Genomic DNA, 17,018 nt, shown 5'->3' with positions numbered 1-17,018 from the left:
TTCTTCTTTTAAAAAATGTGCAACATTCTATATTCGACCTCCAATAATTGTGTTTCAACACTTTGTAAAATACGCTGTATTATGTCACCTATATTCTTCATTTTATATTGTTTTTTTTAGCTCTGCATAACAAGTATTGTAGCCGGCCAGGCTTTCCCTGCCTTCTGTTTAACTCAACAAAAGACTTGAACCTCAAAATGTGTTTTGAATGTCGTCTCGAGTAGGCCCATTGTTTTCTGCTGTTGACTTCCATGCATTTGCTGCAACTTGTGAGCACTCCACAACACTTCTGTTGTACGCACTTTGACAACTCTCATCAGGTGGAAAGGTGTTGACGACCTCCCTGGCGCAGCGGTGAGCGCGGTTTTGAGCGGAAGGTCAATTTTTGGAATTTTATGAATTTTTAATTTTCTCTGGTCTTGTCTGGTGGGAGGTCGCTAGCTACCTTGGCTCAGCTTTTCCTAGTTATTCTAGCAATGGGGCTGTTATAGACTGATGAATCGAAGATCTATTTTAGTTTACTTTAGAGATTTGTGTACATCAGAATCTGCTCTGAATTCTGAAGAAGGTCAGACAATGACAGATTAGACATTGAAGACCGCTTCTTTACTTAAGTCTATGCCCATAATTTCAGATTCATGGGCGTTTGCGTGCACGAGGGTCAACTGCACGCGCTCACGGAGTACATGGAGGGCGGATCCCTTGAGCAGTTGATCCTGAGCAGGCCTCCCGAACCCCTGCCTCAACCCTTGAGGATATCCCTGGCAGCCGATGTTGCTGAGGGCATGAAGTACCTGCATTCGTTAGGAGTCTTCCATAGAGATCTTACGACTAAGGTAAGGGCTACTAGTTTGTTACTATTAATATTACCAGTTTTTTAAGTAGTAAACGTTTTTGCGGCAGAGCTCGTTTGGGAAATGAATAAATGAATTTACTACGACAATACACACATCACCATCTGACCCCAAAGTAAGCGTAGCTTGTGTTATAGGTACTAAGATGACTGATGAATATTTTCTTACACATACATATTTAACACTTTTCCGGTCACATGACTTTCTTCCCTCCGCATTGCATGACCATATATATCTAATGTTACAGTAATTTTATTAAGTAGTTATATAATTAAACTTTTGATAATTATAAATTAATATTTTCAAGATATTTTTACTTGTCTTCACTTCTGGGGGAACTTTTTACAAATACACTAATAATTATTATTTAATTAATAAATAGTTTTCGAGAAACAATTAGAATTATATTTGACTAGCTGTTGCCTTCGTCTGCGTTTGATTTTGTTTTAATGTGGCATTAAAATTAGTTGTAGTTCTAAAAAAAATTAAAGTATTCAGTATCGCTAAGCCGTAAATGAGGGGTTTGCTGCTGTCCGCTGAGGAGTTCTATCCTCTATCTCCAACCACATTCATCAGATCTACACAAAGTTTGGGCCAAATTAAACACAAGAATATGTGTACAAAATTTCATGACGATCGGTTGAGCAGATTTTGCGTGTAAGCGTAACAAACAAACTTACATTGACATTTATAATATTAGTCGAGATAGGAATTAGTAGGGAATTGTAGGGATTAACAACCAATGTTCATGACATTGAGTTAGTGGGTATTTTGATATAAATACGACTGCATTATCGACACACTCTTCTCACTCGAATCTTTGCATCGTTCGAGTCGATACAGGACTCGAAATTCGAACTTCTCAGTGTTTCCACCCAACAGTGGCGTGCAATAAGTACATTGCACAGATTGGTAATTCACTAAGTGGCCTGATGATATAACTTGGGAAAAAAATCTGTGAGCCATCACGGGGCGCCTGTCAGATGTGAAACCTTGTAAACTGTTTTTAATTGATCCTTGGTAAATGACCTTTCTGTTCTCTGCTTTCAGAATGTATTATTAAGAAAACTGCCAGACGGCGATTATATGGCAATCGTAGCTGACTTCGGTCTCGCAGCGAGAATACCTCATCCGGTGTAAGTTTTCAGTCATCATCTTCATCATCAGCATATTGACTATCTCATAGGAGAGAGGGTAAGGGTAGGAGACCCCACCACGCTGCTCAAATAGAGGTTGCTTGGCATAGCATAAATGAAGGCCTAACGTTTTCTTCGAGAACGACGGACATTGCAAATAATAAATTCTTACTTTGGGCTAGCACTGAAATTCTTTTAAAAAAAAAACCAACACCCAATAATTCTTTGCTCGGCAATCGAATCCAGGTCCTCTTAATTCCAAAAGGCAACGAGGCAGTTATAATAGAATATCAAACTACTTACCATAAGCTACGTCATAGCATTATTAAAAAAATTAAGCTAAGACGAAAATTGTTAAGACGTCAACATCTGCTGAGGATGCTCCGGTATCGGAGCGAACCTTGCGTAGAGGTTTAATAGCCGAATATTTATTTATTTATTTTATTGTATTTATACACATTATTTGTACACCAAAAAAAATGGACTGTTCAAGAGGAAACTTAAAAAGTAGGACACAAAAGGCGGCCTTATCGCTCAGTTGCGATCTCTTCCAGGCAACCTTACGATTAGGAAAACTAAGAGAAACCGATTGGTGAGGTGTATTATTATCACATACACACTTATGAATAAAAACACACTAATACTTAGCCAGATAACCCCTTTTATAAATAATAAATATAAAAAGTTAACTAATATATGCTATCAATATCATTAAGAATAAATCACCAAATGTCGTCTTTATCGCTCAAGATAATGGCCTTTAACAGCATGTTTGAATATGTATAGTGACCTTGACTGTCGTATGCTTATTGGGACTGAATTCCACGTCTGTTTGGTGTGTAGTAATTACACCATACAGATTCTCCTGCTTTTCGCGGAGTATCAAGTACAGCAAATTGAGCTTAATTTTCATAATATATCATGGAATTCCTCAAAGTGACGCCTGCTTCTATGCAATATCACGCAATACCGTTACAGTTGAAATTAAACGTAACTTAGACTCTGGACACTGATTTAGTGTCAGTTATTAGCAGTAGGTTTGAACCGCCTATTTCATTTTCCTAAATCCCGACTGGTGCTGACTGAGGTTTATGTGACAGAAAAACTGGAATCATAATAATTTGGCGTGATTAGAAAAAATATTACTATGTCAACTATAATTAATATATGTATTTTTTTTTTTTACTTTAAACCTTTTGGTTAATTATAGATATAAAAACTATAATTAACCAAAGGGTTGTCTCGAGGAGATCGCTTCAAGCCATAAGGTCGCCTTTGTGCAAATGTTTTGTATTATCGTTTATTTTGTTAACCTGGCTTTCTATTTGGTTGTGCAATTAAGACTTCTTCTTCTTCATAATATAATGTCCGATGGACGGACTGATGCACTTTATATATATTGGATTTAAGTTTGACCATAAAACTATCTGCAAAGTATTTATATGTATACGGAATAAAAGCATTCTTAATGAAAAATGTTTTACCAAAAAATTAAGTGATCAAATTAAAACGTAGTCGTATTGCGTAGAAGTGGCATCGCATTATTTCCAGTTGTGGCGCATAACTGATAATTATACAAGTATTCGTACGCACATGCCCCGATGCGGGAAAGTGCGGCACGCTAAATCGCGTGCGAAAAGCGATATCGTGCGGCTGAGCGGGTCACTTGTCAAGTTTGGGTAATCTATCACACGGGGTAATGGTGTAAGATCCACCACCCTTCTCTTTTATTTGCGATTAGATGATGCTCGTGACTTCGGTGTCGTACTTCTGGTGTAATAAATATGAATGAATGAATGCACTTTTAGAGTGCACCACATAAAAATGCAGGAAAAAACATGAAAAAAAACTTTTTATTAACACAATACAATTGGGCAGCCTTATCGCTACATAGCGATCTCTTCCAGGCAATCAAAATTTAAAACAGTTAAACAAGAGAGGAAGCTCGTACATATGAGAACGATTATTTATACATATATACAGATATATATATAAAATATAAGCAAACAGCCATAACTGGCGTTCAGATGATAGAGACATGAAGTTATCTTTCACAAGTTTCTTAAAAATGTTAATTCACCGAGCCTCACGGATTTCTAAAGGCAACGCATTCAAATCTTGCAGCCTGAATAGTGAAAGACCGGTGGACAGAAGATAAATAATGTGAAGGTACCTTTAAGATTAGTTTTCTTGCAAATCATACCCCTAATTGGTTTCTACACGGCAACCTACTGAAAAGCGAAATCGCTTCGCGGAACGTCTTTGTAGATGGTAACTAGCCTCGCCTTAAGCCTCCAACCAGACCAGGGTAAAATACGTAACCTCCCACTGTCTCACAGGTTTCACTGGGCAGTGGGAGGTTACCAGTTATGTCCTCTGCACGGCTAGCATGGGCAGGAGACAATTATTAAATATTTCCCGGGGAAAGGAAAAAATAATAATATGCTCCCACAGCTTTCTCAACTCTCAGAGCATTGGCGCACAAGTGGAAATAATATCGAAATAATATATGTGTATGAATAAACGGGGTAAACATCTCTTATTGCCTGTTCCCGTGATTTAGCAGGTGGACAGTGGATATAATTTTTGTCTCCTGCCTGAGCTAGCCCTGCTGCAAGGGAAATTGAGCTCTATAATTTCGGATTTTTCTGAAGTCTGGTTGGAGGATTTTCGCCAGGAAGTTTTAAAAATGTTAAGTACTGACTAGTGCATTTTTGGTTTCAGCAATGGCTATAGATTGCCGAGCGTCGGTTCGCCGTGGTGGATGTCGCCGGAATGCCTCCGGGGCCGGTGGTACGACCACCGCTCCGACATCTTCTCCTACGGCATCATATTGTGCCAACTCATCGCGAGGGTAAGTTGTATATACCGGGTTACTGGTAACTCGACGTATTCCTTGATGTACATGCTTTGGGAGCTAAAATGCAAGAATGTATTCTGTACAATGTATGCAGCAATAAATGTTGAGAACATTTTGGAAAACTCTCAGGCAAGCAGTTTTTCTTACGACATTTACCATCACCGTTAAAGCAAGTGTCATTTAAATTCCTTAAATAAAAAAACGCACATAACTCCGAAATTTAAGTGGACAGTGGCCTTACCCACTAAGCTATCACAGGTTATGAGATGTATTTTGAAACAGAGCATATGTAAATTTAAAAAAAATACTTACTTTTGTAATGGCGCATAATTTTACGTGAATATTTATGGACACTTTAAGACTGTATTTGCTGTGATAAAGTATCAGCTACGAAAATAAATTTAAATAAAATCAATTAGATTAATACTTTTGTATTATTTTGGACTTAAATGACATTTTTTGGGTGATTCGTGAAAAGACGTTAATGTTCAAATATCTCGAAGACTATAAACTTCCGCCCATACATGTATGGGACAAAATTTGGTGAACTTAAACTCTCCCATCATGACCTGCAAGAAATACAACTAGTTACTAGTAAATCTACATAAAAATGTCTGGTTACTATTAAATAACAATGACGATTGAATTTTTTTTTTTTTAATTTTATGTAATGCTGGTAGTTATTTGCTTATATGAAGCCTAAAGAAAGGTGTATTTTTTAATATTTCTATTTATTTATTTATAAGCTTTTCAAGGGAAACAAACAGTACTATTACACATAAAAGTAATGCCGTATTTTTATATCACATAAACCAATGAAGTTTCTACAACTTAGTTATACATATACGATAACATTAACCACAATTGCTTAGGAATAAGCACCCTACAAAACGAAAATTATACAAAAAAATTGGTTGTCTGTAAAGTCGGCTTACTGACGATAGTTGAACGTGACAACGTCGTAAGAAAATACTGATGGAATGGTTGCATTTTTCAAAAGAAAATTTTAATTATATTTGTTTGATAGATATTATCGTTGCTATAAACAATTGACACCACATTCACTTTTCACTGCACTTCATCCTTGCCAAAAACATGTAAATGTATTATTGTATAGAAGCTGTCCACGCGGACGCATCGCTCACTCTGCCTCTTTGTCGCTCGTTCCGCGCTCTCGCTTGCACTTGAAGCCTTGAATGGAACGCCTCAGAGCGAGGTAACGCCGCATACGTCATGTTTTTTCGTGCGTGCAGCCGGCTCCATCGAATTATAAGACGTTGTCACGTCAAAAATATTTTATTAAAACAAAAAAAAAAAACAAAAACTTTAAAGCTTATATAAATACTTATTTTGCCATAATAAATTTCCTAAAAGTGCCAATTTTGACGACGTAAAAAATGCCCGTCACAATATTTGCTGTTGAAAGCATTGCACTATTAAATTTATATGAACGCAGGTGGACGCAGATCCGGACGTTCTCCCTCGCACGGACAACTTCGGCCTTAACTACATGGCGTTTGTAGAACTGTGCGACGAAGACACCGTGCCAGAGTTCCTGAGGCTCGCATTCAATTGCTGCATCGTGAGTTAAAATTTTATCGTACACGTCGTCGGTGCACACACAGTAAATATATTACAGCAGTTAAGAATCTACGAGCACACACAGCCGTTCGAAAAAGTACACTCACACAATAAACGAACCGACGAAGCCCAAACGCCTAATGCACTACAAACCTTATATAACCCATATGTAACTAGTAAGTTAGAATACAATTCGGCGGTTTGATGCCCACTCAATGCAAATTACACTTGCTATTGAAAAAGTCCAATGCAAATTTGCTGGGAATTCCTTTAAAAAAGTGTAGGGATAGATGGGGATAGTCTTATAGATGGGGGATAGCCCCCATCTATAAGAGTGGCGAAGAATTGTGAAGCGAGCCACAACACCCAGATGACGACGACCAGTCTGTCAAGACTGTAACGACTAAGAAAAAGAAGTATATAAATTAACTAATAAAATAAATAATAATACTTGTAATGAACATCTGTAAGACTTAGTATACGTTTTTGATAGATGTAAGTATACTAAGGATACAAATAAATAAATAATAAATAAATATACTACGACAGTGAACACATGGCCATCTAGCCCCAAAGTAAGCGTAACTTGTGTTATGGGTACTGAGATGACTGATGAATATTTTTATGAATAATATACATAAATACTTATAATATAAACTTAAACACCCAGATACTGAAAAACATCCATGTTCATAAACACTAACATGTTCCAGTTGTGGAAATCAAACCCACGGCCATGGACTCAGAAAGCAGGGTCGCTGCCCACCACTGCGCCAGTCGGCCGTCGAAATAAATAAAAGCTATTATCGCAGGTTTTCGCAGGATACCGTGTCGAGACGAGCGGTCGCTTGCGTTTCTCTTGCGCCACTGACCATCCACGGTTTTTTTTTTTAAATGCCAGTGTTTTGATTGTTTAGAAACCGAATCTTTCGTTTTTTAAAATCCAACATCTGTTTTGTGAAAATTGAAAATATTATTAATATAATTGTTTGGTTTAGCTTATATATTTACTGTGTCGGCGTTTTCTGTTGCCCACGTCACAGAGAAGTGCAACCCGAGTTTACTATCATTCCTAAAACTCTCGCAGCACTTTCTTTTACACAGCAATACTTTATGGAGGATCCTAAAAAAGATGACCTTTATTTAATTAAACTCACTTTTTTCGCAGTATGAAGCCAAAGCGCGGCCGCTATTCACGGAAATAGTGAGCAAGCTCGCCGAGGTGAAGGAGGGCCTCGACGACGCCGCGTGGGAGTGCCACACGCCCAACAACTCCTACGACAGGTCGGTGACCGCGACGTGTGTGTGCGGGGCTAATTATATAGTACATTGCTGCAGTGGCCAGCGTAACTAGCATTGTTGGACGAACGTGTAAATTTGGGTCGAGGCGAGGTTCACATACGTAGGTCCTTCAATGCCTAATTGTGGCCAAGGCTTTTATGGTACTTTAGTAAAATATTTCTTAACTTGAATTCATTTTGCAAAAACAGCTTTCTCTTTGTAAGTTAGTTCGAAATGTAAACAAAACCTTTGATAAGTTACCTCCTTGGTTGCCATGTACTGAAGTAAAAGATATTTTTACTCCAGTACATGGCAACCAAGAGTCGAACGAAGAATCGAACGACGATAAGAATTTATGGTGTAATTTATTTGTCTGTTCACCACGGCTGATATGAATGCAATTTCAATTATTTCCAAGCACGTTTGAGAAAAATGCATGAATTCGTTGCAGCGACTCCGCGGACTCGTCCGGGCCGCGCTCGTGCCCCGGCCTGTCGGCGTGGCGCCGCCCCGGCCGCCTGCGCTCCGAGGGCAGCCCGCACTGCCGCGACTACCGTGAGTGTGCCGCCCCCGCGCGCCCCGCGTGCGCGCGCGCCCGACTCACCGCCTGTTCCGCAGGGCTGGCGGCGCACCGCCGCTCGCTGTCCGAGCTGGAGTGGACGTGGCGCGGCGCGGAGCGGGCGCCGCACCGCTCGGCCGGCGCGCTGTCCGCCCCGCCGCCCGCGCCGCCGCGCCTGGCGCGCCTGCTGCGCCTCGCGCACATCATGCTGCTGCGCGACGCGCACGCCGCGCCCGCGCCCGCGCGCGCGCTCACCTCCTTCCGCGGCGTGCACAAGATCCTGGAGCCCGCCGCGCCGCCCGCGCGCAGCGCCTCGGGCGAGCCGCCCGCCTCGCCCGCCGAGCGCGCCGAGCCGCGCGCCGCCTCGCTGCCGCCGTCGCCCACTAGCGCGCGCCGCGCGCCGCGCGACGACCCGCGCGACGAACTGCGACGCCGCGCCTCGTGCGAGAGCGGCATCTTCAGCGTGGCCACGGAGGAGCCGGCGTCGCTGGGCGCGCTGTGCCCCTGCTCGCTCATGGGCTGCCACCGCTGCTGGTGGCGGCGCGCCGGGCCGCCGCGCGCGGAGCGGCGCCTGCGCGTGTGCGGCGACTGCCTGCTGGCCTACGACGGGCTGCTGCGGCGCCGCGCCGCGCCGCTGGACGCGCGCGCGCCGCACTGGTCGCCGTTCCTGTGCGAGGGCGGCGCGGCGGAGCGCGAGGCGCACGTGCTGGCGCGCTGCTGCTGCGCGGCGCGCGCGTGCCCGGCCGAGCGCGCGCCGCGCCTGCGCAGCGGCAGCGTGTACACGGACAGCTCGGAGGACGTGGCGTCGCTGGGCTCGGACAGCCTGTACGACGAGCGCGCCGCGCCCGCGCGCTCGGCGCAGATCGCGCGCATCGTGGAGTACTTCGAGCGCAAGGGCGAGCAGCGGCGCGCGCAGTACGTGGTGGGCGTGCGCCACCGCGCCGACGACTGCGGCGCGCCCCGCCGCGCGCGCCTGCTGGTGTGCGAGGGCGCCGTGCGCTCCAAGCTGCCGCTGTTCGACAAGAAGTCGTAGCGCCGGCCGCCGCGCGGCGCCGACTGACTCGCGGAGGCGGTTCGCGGACGGGACGTGAGTGGACTCGCGCGAGCTGGACACGACGTTCTAAGTTAAATGACCACGGTTTAGTTCGGGTGGACGTGAAGCAGACTCGCTTATGGTTGACTCTACATATTTTGTTTTCGGTTGAACTAGAGTACACAATTTGGCCTATTCGATGTATAACAGAAATGTAACGCAAAATTTGGTTATGTTTGTCAATGGAGACATCGGGATCTGAGATTTCCCATCAGGTGTCCCTGTTTACATAATAACATGCAAACCAATTCTTCAGGACTCTTATACTGAGCTCCCAGATGCCCATGATGCAATATTTATAGCTAATGCTGATGCATTACTTCTATAGACTGCTTAATTTTACTTGGGGAACTTACCCTGATATGTCTCCATAGACCATAGTCAAAGTATTATAAATCTCAAATATTCATCGCAACGATGTCGGTGCGACATATTCACGTGTTCGGAATGGACCCTAAACGGATGTACTTCTTTCATACTTAATTTGGTGTTTGTATTTGTAAATAATAGGTTATATTCGTTTAAATATTTATAATTTATATACAGTATTATATTACCTATTACTTGCCAGTTTACGTAAGATTGTAAATATTATGATTCGAGTTTAATATTTAAGTTCCACTAGAATCAGTCATAATAATGAATACAGTGACCTCAACGGAAGTTTTCAACTAAACAAACGTCACAATTACGTTTGCGTTAATCTGTCATAAAAATAGCATAGAAAACAGTTTGACAGGTTACCATTACTCTTTTAACTTGACAACTTATCCTAAGGTCACTGTACTTTTTTATTGCAAATAGTGAAGCATTTCGAGTACTGATTTTGTTATAAGATAAGTTTTTTTTGTAATTATCATATTTTCGTCTAGAGAGTTAATTATTAGAAAAGATTATGTTATTTACAGTGAGATGTTATTACCTCTAAAGTCCGTGTGGCACTGAGCGTTACCAGTCCGATCTGCCCCGCGGTTGAATTTTAATTTACGGTATGCAGCACACCTATTCGCACGTGGCCAAAAACGCAGGTTTAAAAACAGTTCAATCTGACTCTTGATTCATTCATCATTCATTATAGACTCTAAAAAGTAACAAAAAGATTGTTTATTTTACAAGGTTAGTGAGAAAAAATAAACTTGAATATCGCCAATCTTACGGTAATGCAACACGAGTGAAAGAGATAACTATATGTTGTAGTTACTTGAAAGGTTAAAATTATGAGTTTTAAATGATGTCTTTGTAATCCAGTTTTTTTGATAACTGCTAATGTCTCATATCTTATAATACTGCCTTTTTATTATTAACAGTTTGCAACCTGCTCAGTTTATTTAATTTTTGTACACAGTTGGTTGTTACATAATAGTTAGATACCATGATAAATCAAAACTCAAAGGAACAATTCCATTGATTTAACTTATATGTATTTTTTTATATTTTGACAAAATCCTTGGTGCTTTTGCTAATATAGCATGAGTAAAAGGGACAGAAATATTCGTAAAATTTAGAAGGTTATTAATTTTGAGTCTCGGTAATAGGAAATCATTGAAATAAGTTGGTCGCATTTTTAGCCGCTAACATACGGCAGCTATACCTCCAGGGGTAATAACATCTCACTATCTATTTACGCTACTTTTACGACAGAGTCATAGAGTTCTTTTTATTATTGCTTCCACAAAAAAAAACTATTTATTTACCTATATATTTATCTTGCGTGTGGCTACAAACATTTTTGTATACTATTTGCGAATTCGTCCTAAAGTTAAATGATTGTTTAAACTAATTATTTATATGAACAAATGTGTTTGACAGCTCTAATTATAACTTCAAATCGATTTCAATCGTAGATATGCTCTCATTCGTTGCACATTGGTGAAAAGTGTGTGTTAATATTTAAAACTTATACAGATTAACTCAAAAACAGTGACAGCTTTGCGATCCATATCTACGATGAAAATCTTTCATTACTTCTCTAGAAAAAAACTCTAAACCGTCTAAGGAAAAAAGATGCCGATCCGGATTGGGAAGTCCACATTAACAATGACTGCAGAAATAATAACTTTAAATATGTTCATAACTTTGCCAAAATAAGATTATATAAAAACCCTATTCCTAACACAATATATTGCGGGTGAACTTATTAATCGGGTATTATAAATTCAAAAACTCCCGGGCAATGGGAATATTTTAAAGGATATATAAAATAACAAAGAAAGTTCTTTGCTGCTCTTTATTATCCAGACCACAGTTGAATTAAGTGAGGTGTCATCACGTCTTTGTAGTTAATTTTATTACAAAAAAATACTATACAATCGAATGTATTGTGTAAATTCACGTTTAATTATCGTATTTGCTCTCTTTGGATGTCACTTTGCCCGGGCATTAATAATAATGCCTTTACATACATACGTTCGCATACAGTCGCGATAAATAGCCAAAACACTCTGCGTACGGATGGTTTCTGTTGCCTACACATTGGCCCATATGTAAAATGGTTTGATGACAAACCAATAAAAAAGTCAATGACTTAACTTCCGTAATAATCGTACAAAAACATGTGTCAAATCAGTTCTGAAAATAATCAATTGCTTGTTTAATTTATTGAATCGATTATTTTGATGATCTTTTTTTATCGAAAACGATTAGATTGAAAATACTACTAATAGCGTTGAAACAGTGATTTTTAGGAGTAAAATGATGTAAATAAGGTGTGGCACGCTATACTTGGCTAATTAGCCTACTTGCAACCCAGTCTTACGTCTCGATTATTACGGCACAAATATTTGCATGTTTGTTTAAATACGCGTAACGACACAATAAAGCATTACTAGTTGATGCCTGCGATATCGACTGCGTAGAATATCCGGTTCCCAGAAAAATAAATTATTTTCACGAGCCAAGAATTTGCATTCATTAGAAAGCTACATAACTGCCCCCTTAACCTTTTTAGGGACTTTCGATAACTCACAGTGCACCTCTACTCTTTTATGACTTAGTCCAAATTTCTTTAATTTTGTGTTACGTTTTTACGTTTTTGCTGTCTGTGGTTTGGTAAATTCAAATTAAATTTTAGGCCCACTATATAAGGAAATTCCAAATTTCTTTATTCATGTAGGCCTATCACAGGCACTTATGAAGCGTTCTTAAGTGCCCGTGATAGGCCCTTATATGTTTACATAATTGTACGGTGATAACTTCGTGCCAACTTAAACCTAAAGCTACGAGGGTTCCAAACGCACCCTGGTCTTAGAAGAGCCCACAACAAACTTAGCCAGGTTAATTTTTTTTTTGTAATCACCATCTCACAGTAAATTTATATTAAACTGTAAATCTACGTCAAGTCTGTCTGTTTGTAGTGACTCAACCACCTGTTTGTAATTATCTATCTCCTATCTACCGCCTTTTACTTAAAACATCATTGCATTTTGGGCTGTTTAGGTTTTTGGTAGGTACTTTGTAACGGTAGCCTTAGATGCTACGTCCGTAGCAATCTTACTGGAAACTATTCAAAAACACATTGATTTAGACAAAAGAACACAAGAATATTTTCTAGACTAACTGAATATTCAAGGAAATTATCATCGTGATATATTCAAGCCCAGTGAAAAATGTTGCCTCCAGTGACTGTTTTTATAAATTATGCAAAATAAAAACGATTTTATTATATCAAATTATTTATTTTATTTCTTCTTCTATTGAGTGCATCTTTTATTGCATTACTTATCCTGTCTTTTCATAGCAAATTCATTTATTTTATGCACTCCCCAGTCTTAGCTATATGTATTTTTTTTTATTACTCTAATCTGAATTATAAAAGATCCATATATTTTTGTTGAAAATAAAATACCGTTAGATAATACATATTTTCATTATTTATATACAATAGCTAATAAAATTAGTTGTTGAAATAATCGATTCAAACTAAAATAAAAAAAAAATCAAAGCGATATATTTTTGTAAATATAAATAATAATATAATCTGAATCTTTATTTTTTCAGTATTACAAAAAAAAGTGTAACCGTGTTTGTTATCATCAGGGTATCTTTGTTGCTAATGAACTCCTGAAAAAATCTATCTACTTAAAAATACAATCGTAATCAAGGATTTGATAGAGAATGATTTAAATCGTACATACAATGCAGATTCCCACCACAACTTCGCAGTGACAAAATCGGTATCCCGCAAAGTGTCACACACTTACCTTCTTCTCATAAATGTTCGATAACAAGGCTATTTGGAAAGGGGTCACCAGCATAGCTAGCATGGGTAGGAGACAATTTTCTGCCCGGGGAAGGGATAGAAAATTATCTTTATCGACTCTCAGAGCACGGGCACACGTGGAAATAATATCCAAATAATATATGCGTAATAATAAACGGGGGTAAGCTTCTCCCATTCCCTGTTCCAGTGCTATAGCAGGTGGACACGTTCCCTATCCCTTGTCAGGGGGATATAATTTTTGTCTCCTGCCTGTGTGGTATGCAGGGACCCTACTATAATCGCTTGAAGCAGTATTATAACAATGTTGTTGGCGTTTCGTTACAGAATTTTATTGCAAATCTTATTTTAAGAAGTTATTTAATTGGCACATGGTTGACACCGCTTAATTAATTTAAAATCGGTAAATCTCTATCTCTTTATAATTAATACATTCAACATTTACCCTATCGGTGGCCTCTTTTCCAACTAATCTTGTAAAAACACATATGACGAATGCAGTCTAGTACGGATCTTATACAAATGATCTAAATGTAAATATTGATATTGATTTTGGTAGCAGGACATATCTACGATTTAAATCTTCGATCGTAACATCCAAAACAAAACAATGTACTCTATTAAAGTAACATTAAATCGAAAATCGATCGTCTGTGCCAAACTAACCGAATCTTAATAAAATAAACAATAAAATTGCATGTCTAACAATATATATTTTGATGGTAAAAAAAATAGTTGGTGTTGAAACATAGGGCAATATTTATTTTCTTTAAACTGAGAGCAATTTTATGTCCGTCCACGGGTAAAGTAGGATGCTTTGTAGGATGATTTTAATAGTATTCACCGAGTATCGATTTTATCAATACAATAACTTAACCTTGTTAGGAACGGTCACAACTGTTAAGCGAATAAATAACAGTTTGAGTTCAGCCAACCAGATAGGATAAAGTACGTAAGCCACTTTTTTATGTACCTTACCTTTGCACAACAGAATATCAGCACCGATTCGACTTACGACGACAACGTTGTCACGTGGAAAAATGTCACATTTCAATGCTTCTAAATTGAGTCGAGTCGCTATGGTAAGCCTTAATGGTCTTAATATCTGGTCAATTTGAGTCAATACTTTATCCCACTTTACTATACTTTATCACAATATTTTTAACCTGCAATATGATGTTAATGAAAGCTGGTGGCGCATGAAACGCACGCTTCTGATAAATTGGGCGCGTGCTGATGACATTAAACGCATTTCTTTGACCGGTCCTATATGGTTTTCACGGATTTTAATTGGTGGCAACGATTCGCGATAAGTAAAATTTATAATTTTTTTGGTCGTTGTCTAGCCCTTTTTCGATGTAGGAATGGATGTAAAGTTTTTGACCAATGGCAATAGGCCAATGGACTAATAAAATGTCATTGCATTTCAGTACTGAAAACAATGTTTTTTGCAACGCGATCGACGATAACACATTTATCATGTAAATGACGTCACCAGCAAGGGTCTCATTTATTTGACGCCACCGACCGGTTTTAAATGTAAGACTTTTTTTTCATAATAGTAATTGATAAAGTGCCTTTTATACAAAAGGTTTACAGATAGTATGTTTTTTAAAGAACTAACATAGCATAATTGTTTTTAAATGTTTATAATAGAAAACACACGATTCAAAAATACAATAAAATTCAAAGTTGGTTAGAAAATAAAAAATAAAAAACAAAATGGAAATACTACGAGATATTTTAGCTTAATTATTTATTAATAATTTACATAATAAACTAACTAATAAAATTGTATTATTAAATCTATGACTGTCTGTAGTCTATAAATCTTTGTCGTGTGGCAACACAAATCTGTGTTGCCTGTATACTAGCCATAGACTAACGGAAAAGATGGACGGAGCGCACGCAAACAAAAACTATTTATCCATAAAAGTGAAGCCAGTTGATTGTATCAAACGTACACATAATATGTGGTATATAACATAGTTAAATATAAAAAGGTGGAACCTGTCGATTTTTATAGACGTTTTTTTTATATGAAATTATCATCCATCTATAAATTTGTCACTAGAAGAAAAGCCTCGTTTTTCATAAAAGGGAGACGCAACTAAATCATTGAAGCAGAATGGACCACGTTCCTTGACGCCTCTTTCGATTATTGTATGCGTTGATAAAATACCTTGGACAGCTAAGTTCAATCACTTCTATTATTTTAAGTACCATTACCGTGGCCTAATTAACTACTTAATAAACAGCAATGAACACAGAAATCAAATAACCTGCGTGTCAAACTAAACTAACTTTACCAAGCAGATTTACGCCTATTTTTATTTACCTACCTGTTTCGTCTTCGTGGAAGTTCGGGTGACAGTGCTCCGCTCCGCTATCGTTTGCGGCCATCTTTTTCTTTCAGTCTTTGTATTCTAATTATAACGTGGTACGAATATAACGTGTTTTGCGCAATTCGCAGATATCAGCCAATAAGGTTATAAGTATATAGAAATAATATATTTGTCAGATGTACCTGTTATTTGATACACCGATGTAGATATTGTGCAATAGACGAATAAAGAGATGATTTTGACTGATCAGCGGACGGAATTGTGAAAATATGACGTGTTAATTTTATAAATTGTGACTAATACGGCAAATAAATCAATTCTCCAATATGACAAAATAATATGTGTTACGGTTTTTATTTAATATTCCATTTGAATAATTGTTACAAAATTAACACGTATGTAATGCATGACAAAATTGATAATCACTAGTGACATTAGCTAGTCAATATGTGTGGGGTATTCCCGCAATCTAAAGAGGAAGCGACCAAGGTTGACTTGAGATAAAATGTTGTAAAAAATATGGATTTTTTTTTTCTTCAAATCATAGTGTTACATACTTAAATCAATGTCAAAAACACAATATTTTCACAATTATGACAGCTGCAACAAAAATGGTGTAACTTCTGTCAATTATATAAGTAATTATTTAGGATTGGTGAATGTTTCAACACCAACGCTGACTGTTTTATTGCCGTTCAAAAAAGGCAAAGTTACACCCAAGTTTATCATATCAGTTTCAGAAAACATGTTAGTATGTATCTAGTTATTTTTGTAATAAATGTAGATTGAAAAATGCACGAGTGATCGTTAAAAAAAGTGTTACTGTTTTCAGTTAGGTGAACTTTAAAGGACAGTTGTCAATTTTGACGTTGCTTTTTGCTTCTATTGTATTATTCCCAAAAACGAATCACCGTTTTATTATCACTCGTGTATTTTGTATTAAGAATAAATTCGGCGTACAGTCAGCATCATATTTACTGAACAAAGTAAACGGTCAACATAATGGCATACATTGATGACGCCTATTGTACATCTTCGAAGGTTTGATTTCTCTGAAACTTGACGTTTCTTTCTTTGTATTGATGCCGGCTAT

At 38.5% G+C, this 17,018-nt stretch overlaps 1 protein-coding gene across 1 annotated transcript in view; it reads left to right on the top strand.

The window, feature by feature from the left end:
- Positions 1-10,868, top strand: part of LOC120625583 (dual specificity testis-specific protein kinase 1) — a 134,081-nt gene extending 123,213 nt beyond the window's left edge. The window contains exons 3-10 of the mRNA XM_039892642.1: positions 635-836; positions 1,905-1,990; positions 4,715-4,844; positions 6,307-6,432; positions 7,600-7,715; positions 8,164-8,267; positions 8,331-8,850; positions 9,061-10,868. Of these exons, the coding sequence (XP_039748576.1) occupies positions 635-836; positions 1,905-1,990; positions 4,715-4,844; positions 6,307-6,432; positions 7,600-7,715; positions 8,164-8,267; positions 8,331-8,850; positions 9,061-9,304 (1,528 nt within the window). The 3' untranslated portion in view covers positions 9,305-10,868. The remainder of the gene's footprint in view (positions 1-634; positions 837-1,904; positions 1,991-4,714; positions 4,845-6,306; positions 6,433-7,599; positions 7,716-8,163; positions 8,268-8,330; positions 8,851-9,060) is intronic.
- Positions 10,869-17,018: the final 6,150 nt, after the last annotated feature.

Source organism: Pararge aegeria, chromosome 8 (genome assembly GCF_905163445.1).
Source record: "Pararge aegeria chromosome 8, ilParAegt1.1, whole genome shotgun sequence".
In the NCBI taxonomy this organism is placed as follows: domain Eukaryota; kingdom Metazoa; phylum Arthropoda; class Insecta; order Lepidoptera; family Nymphalidae; genus Pararge; species Pararge aegeria.
Note: the sequence above shows the minus strand (reverse complement) of the source record. Positions and strands in the feature narration are given on the sequence as shown.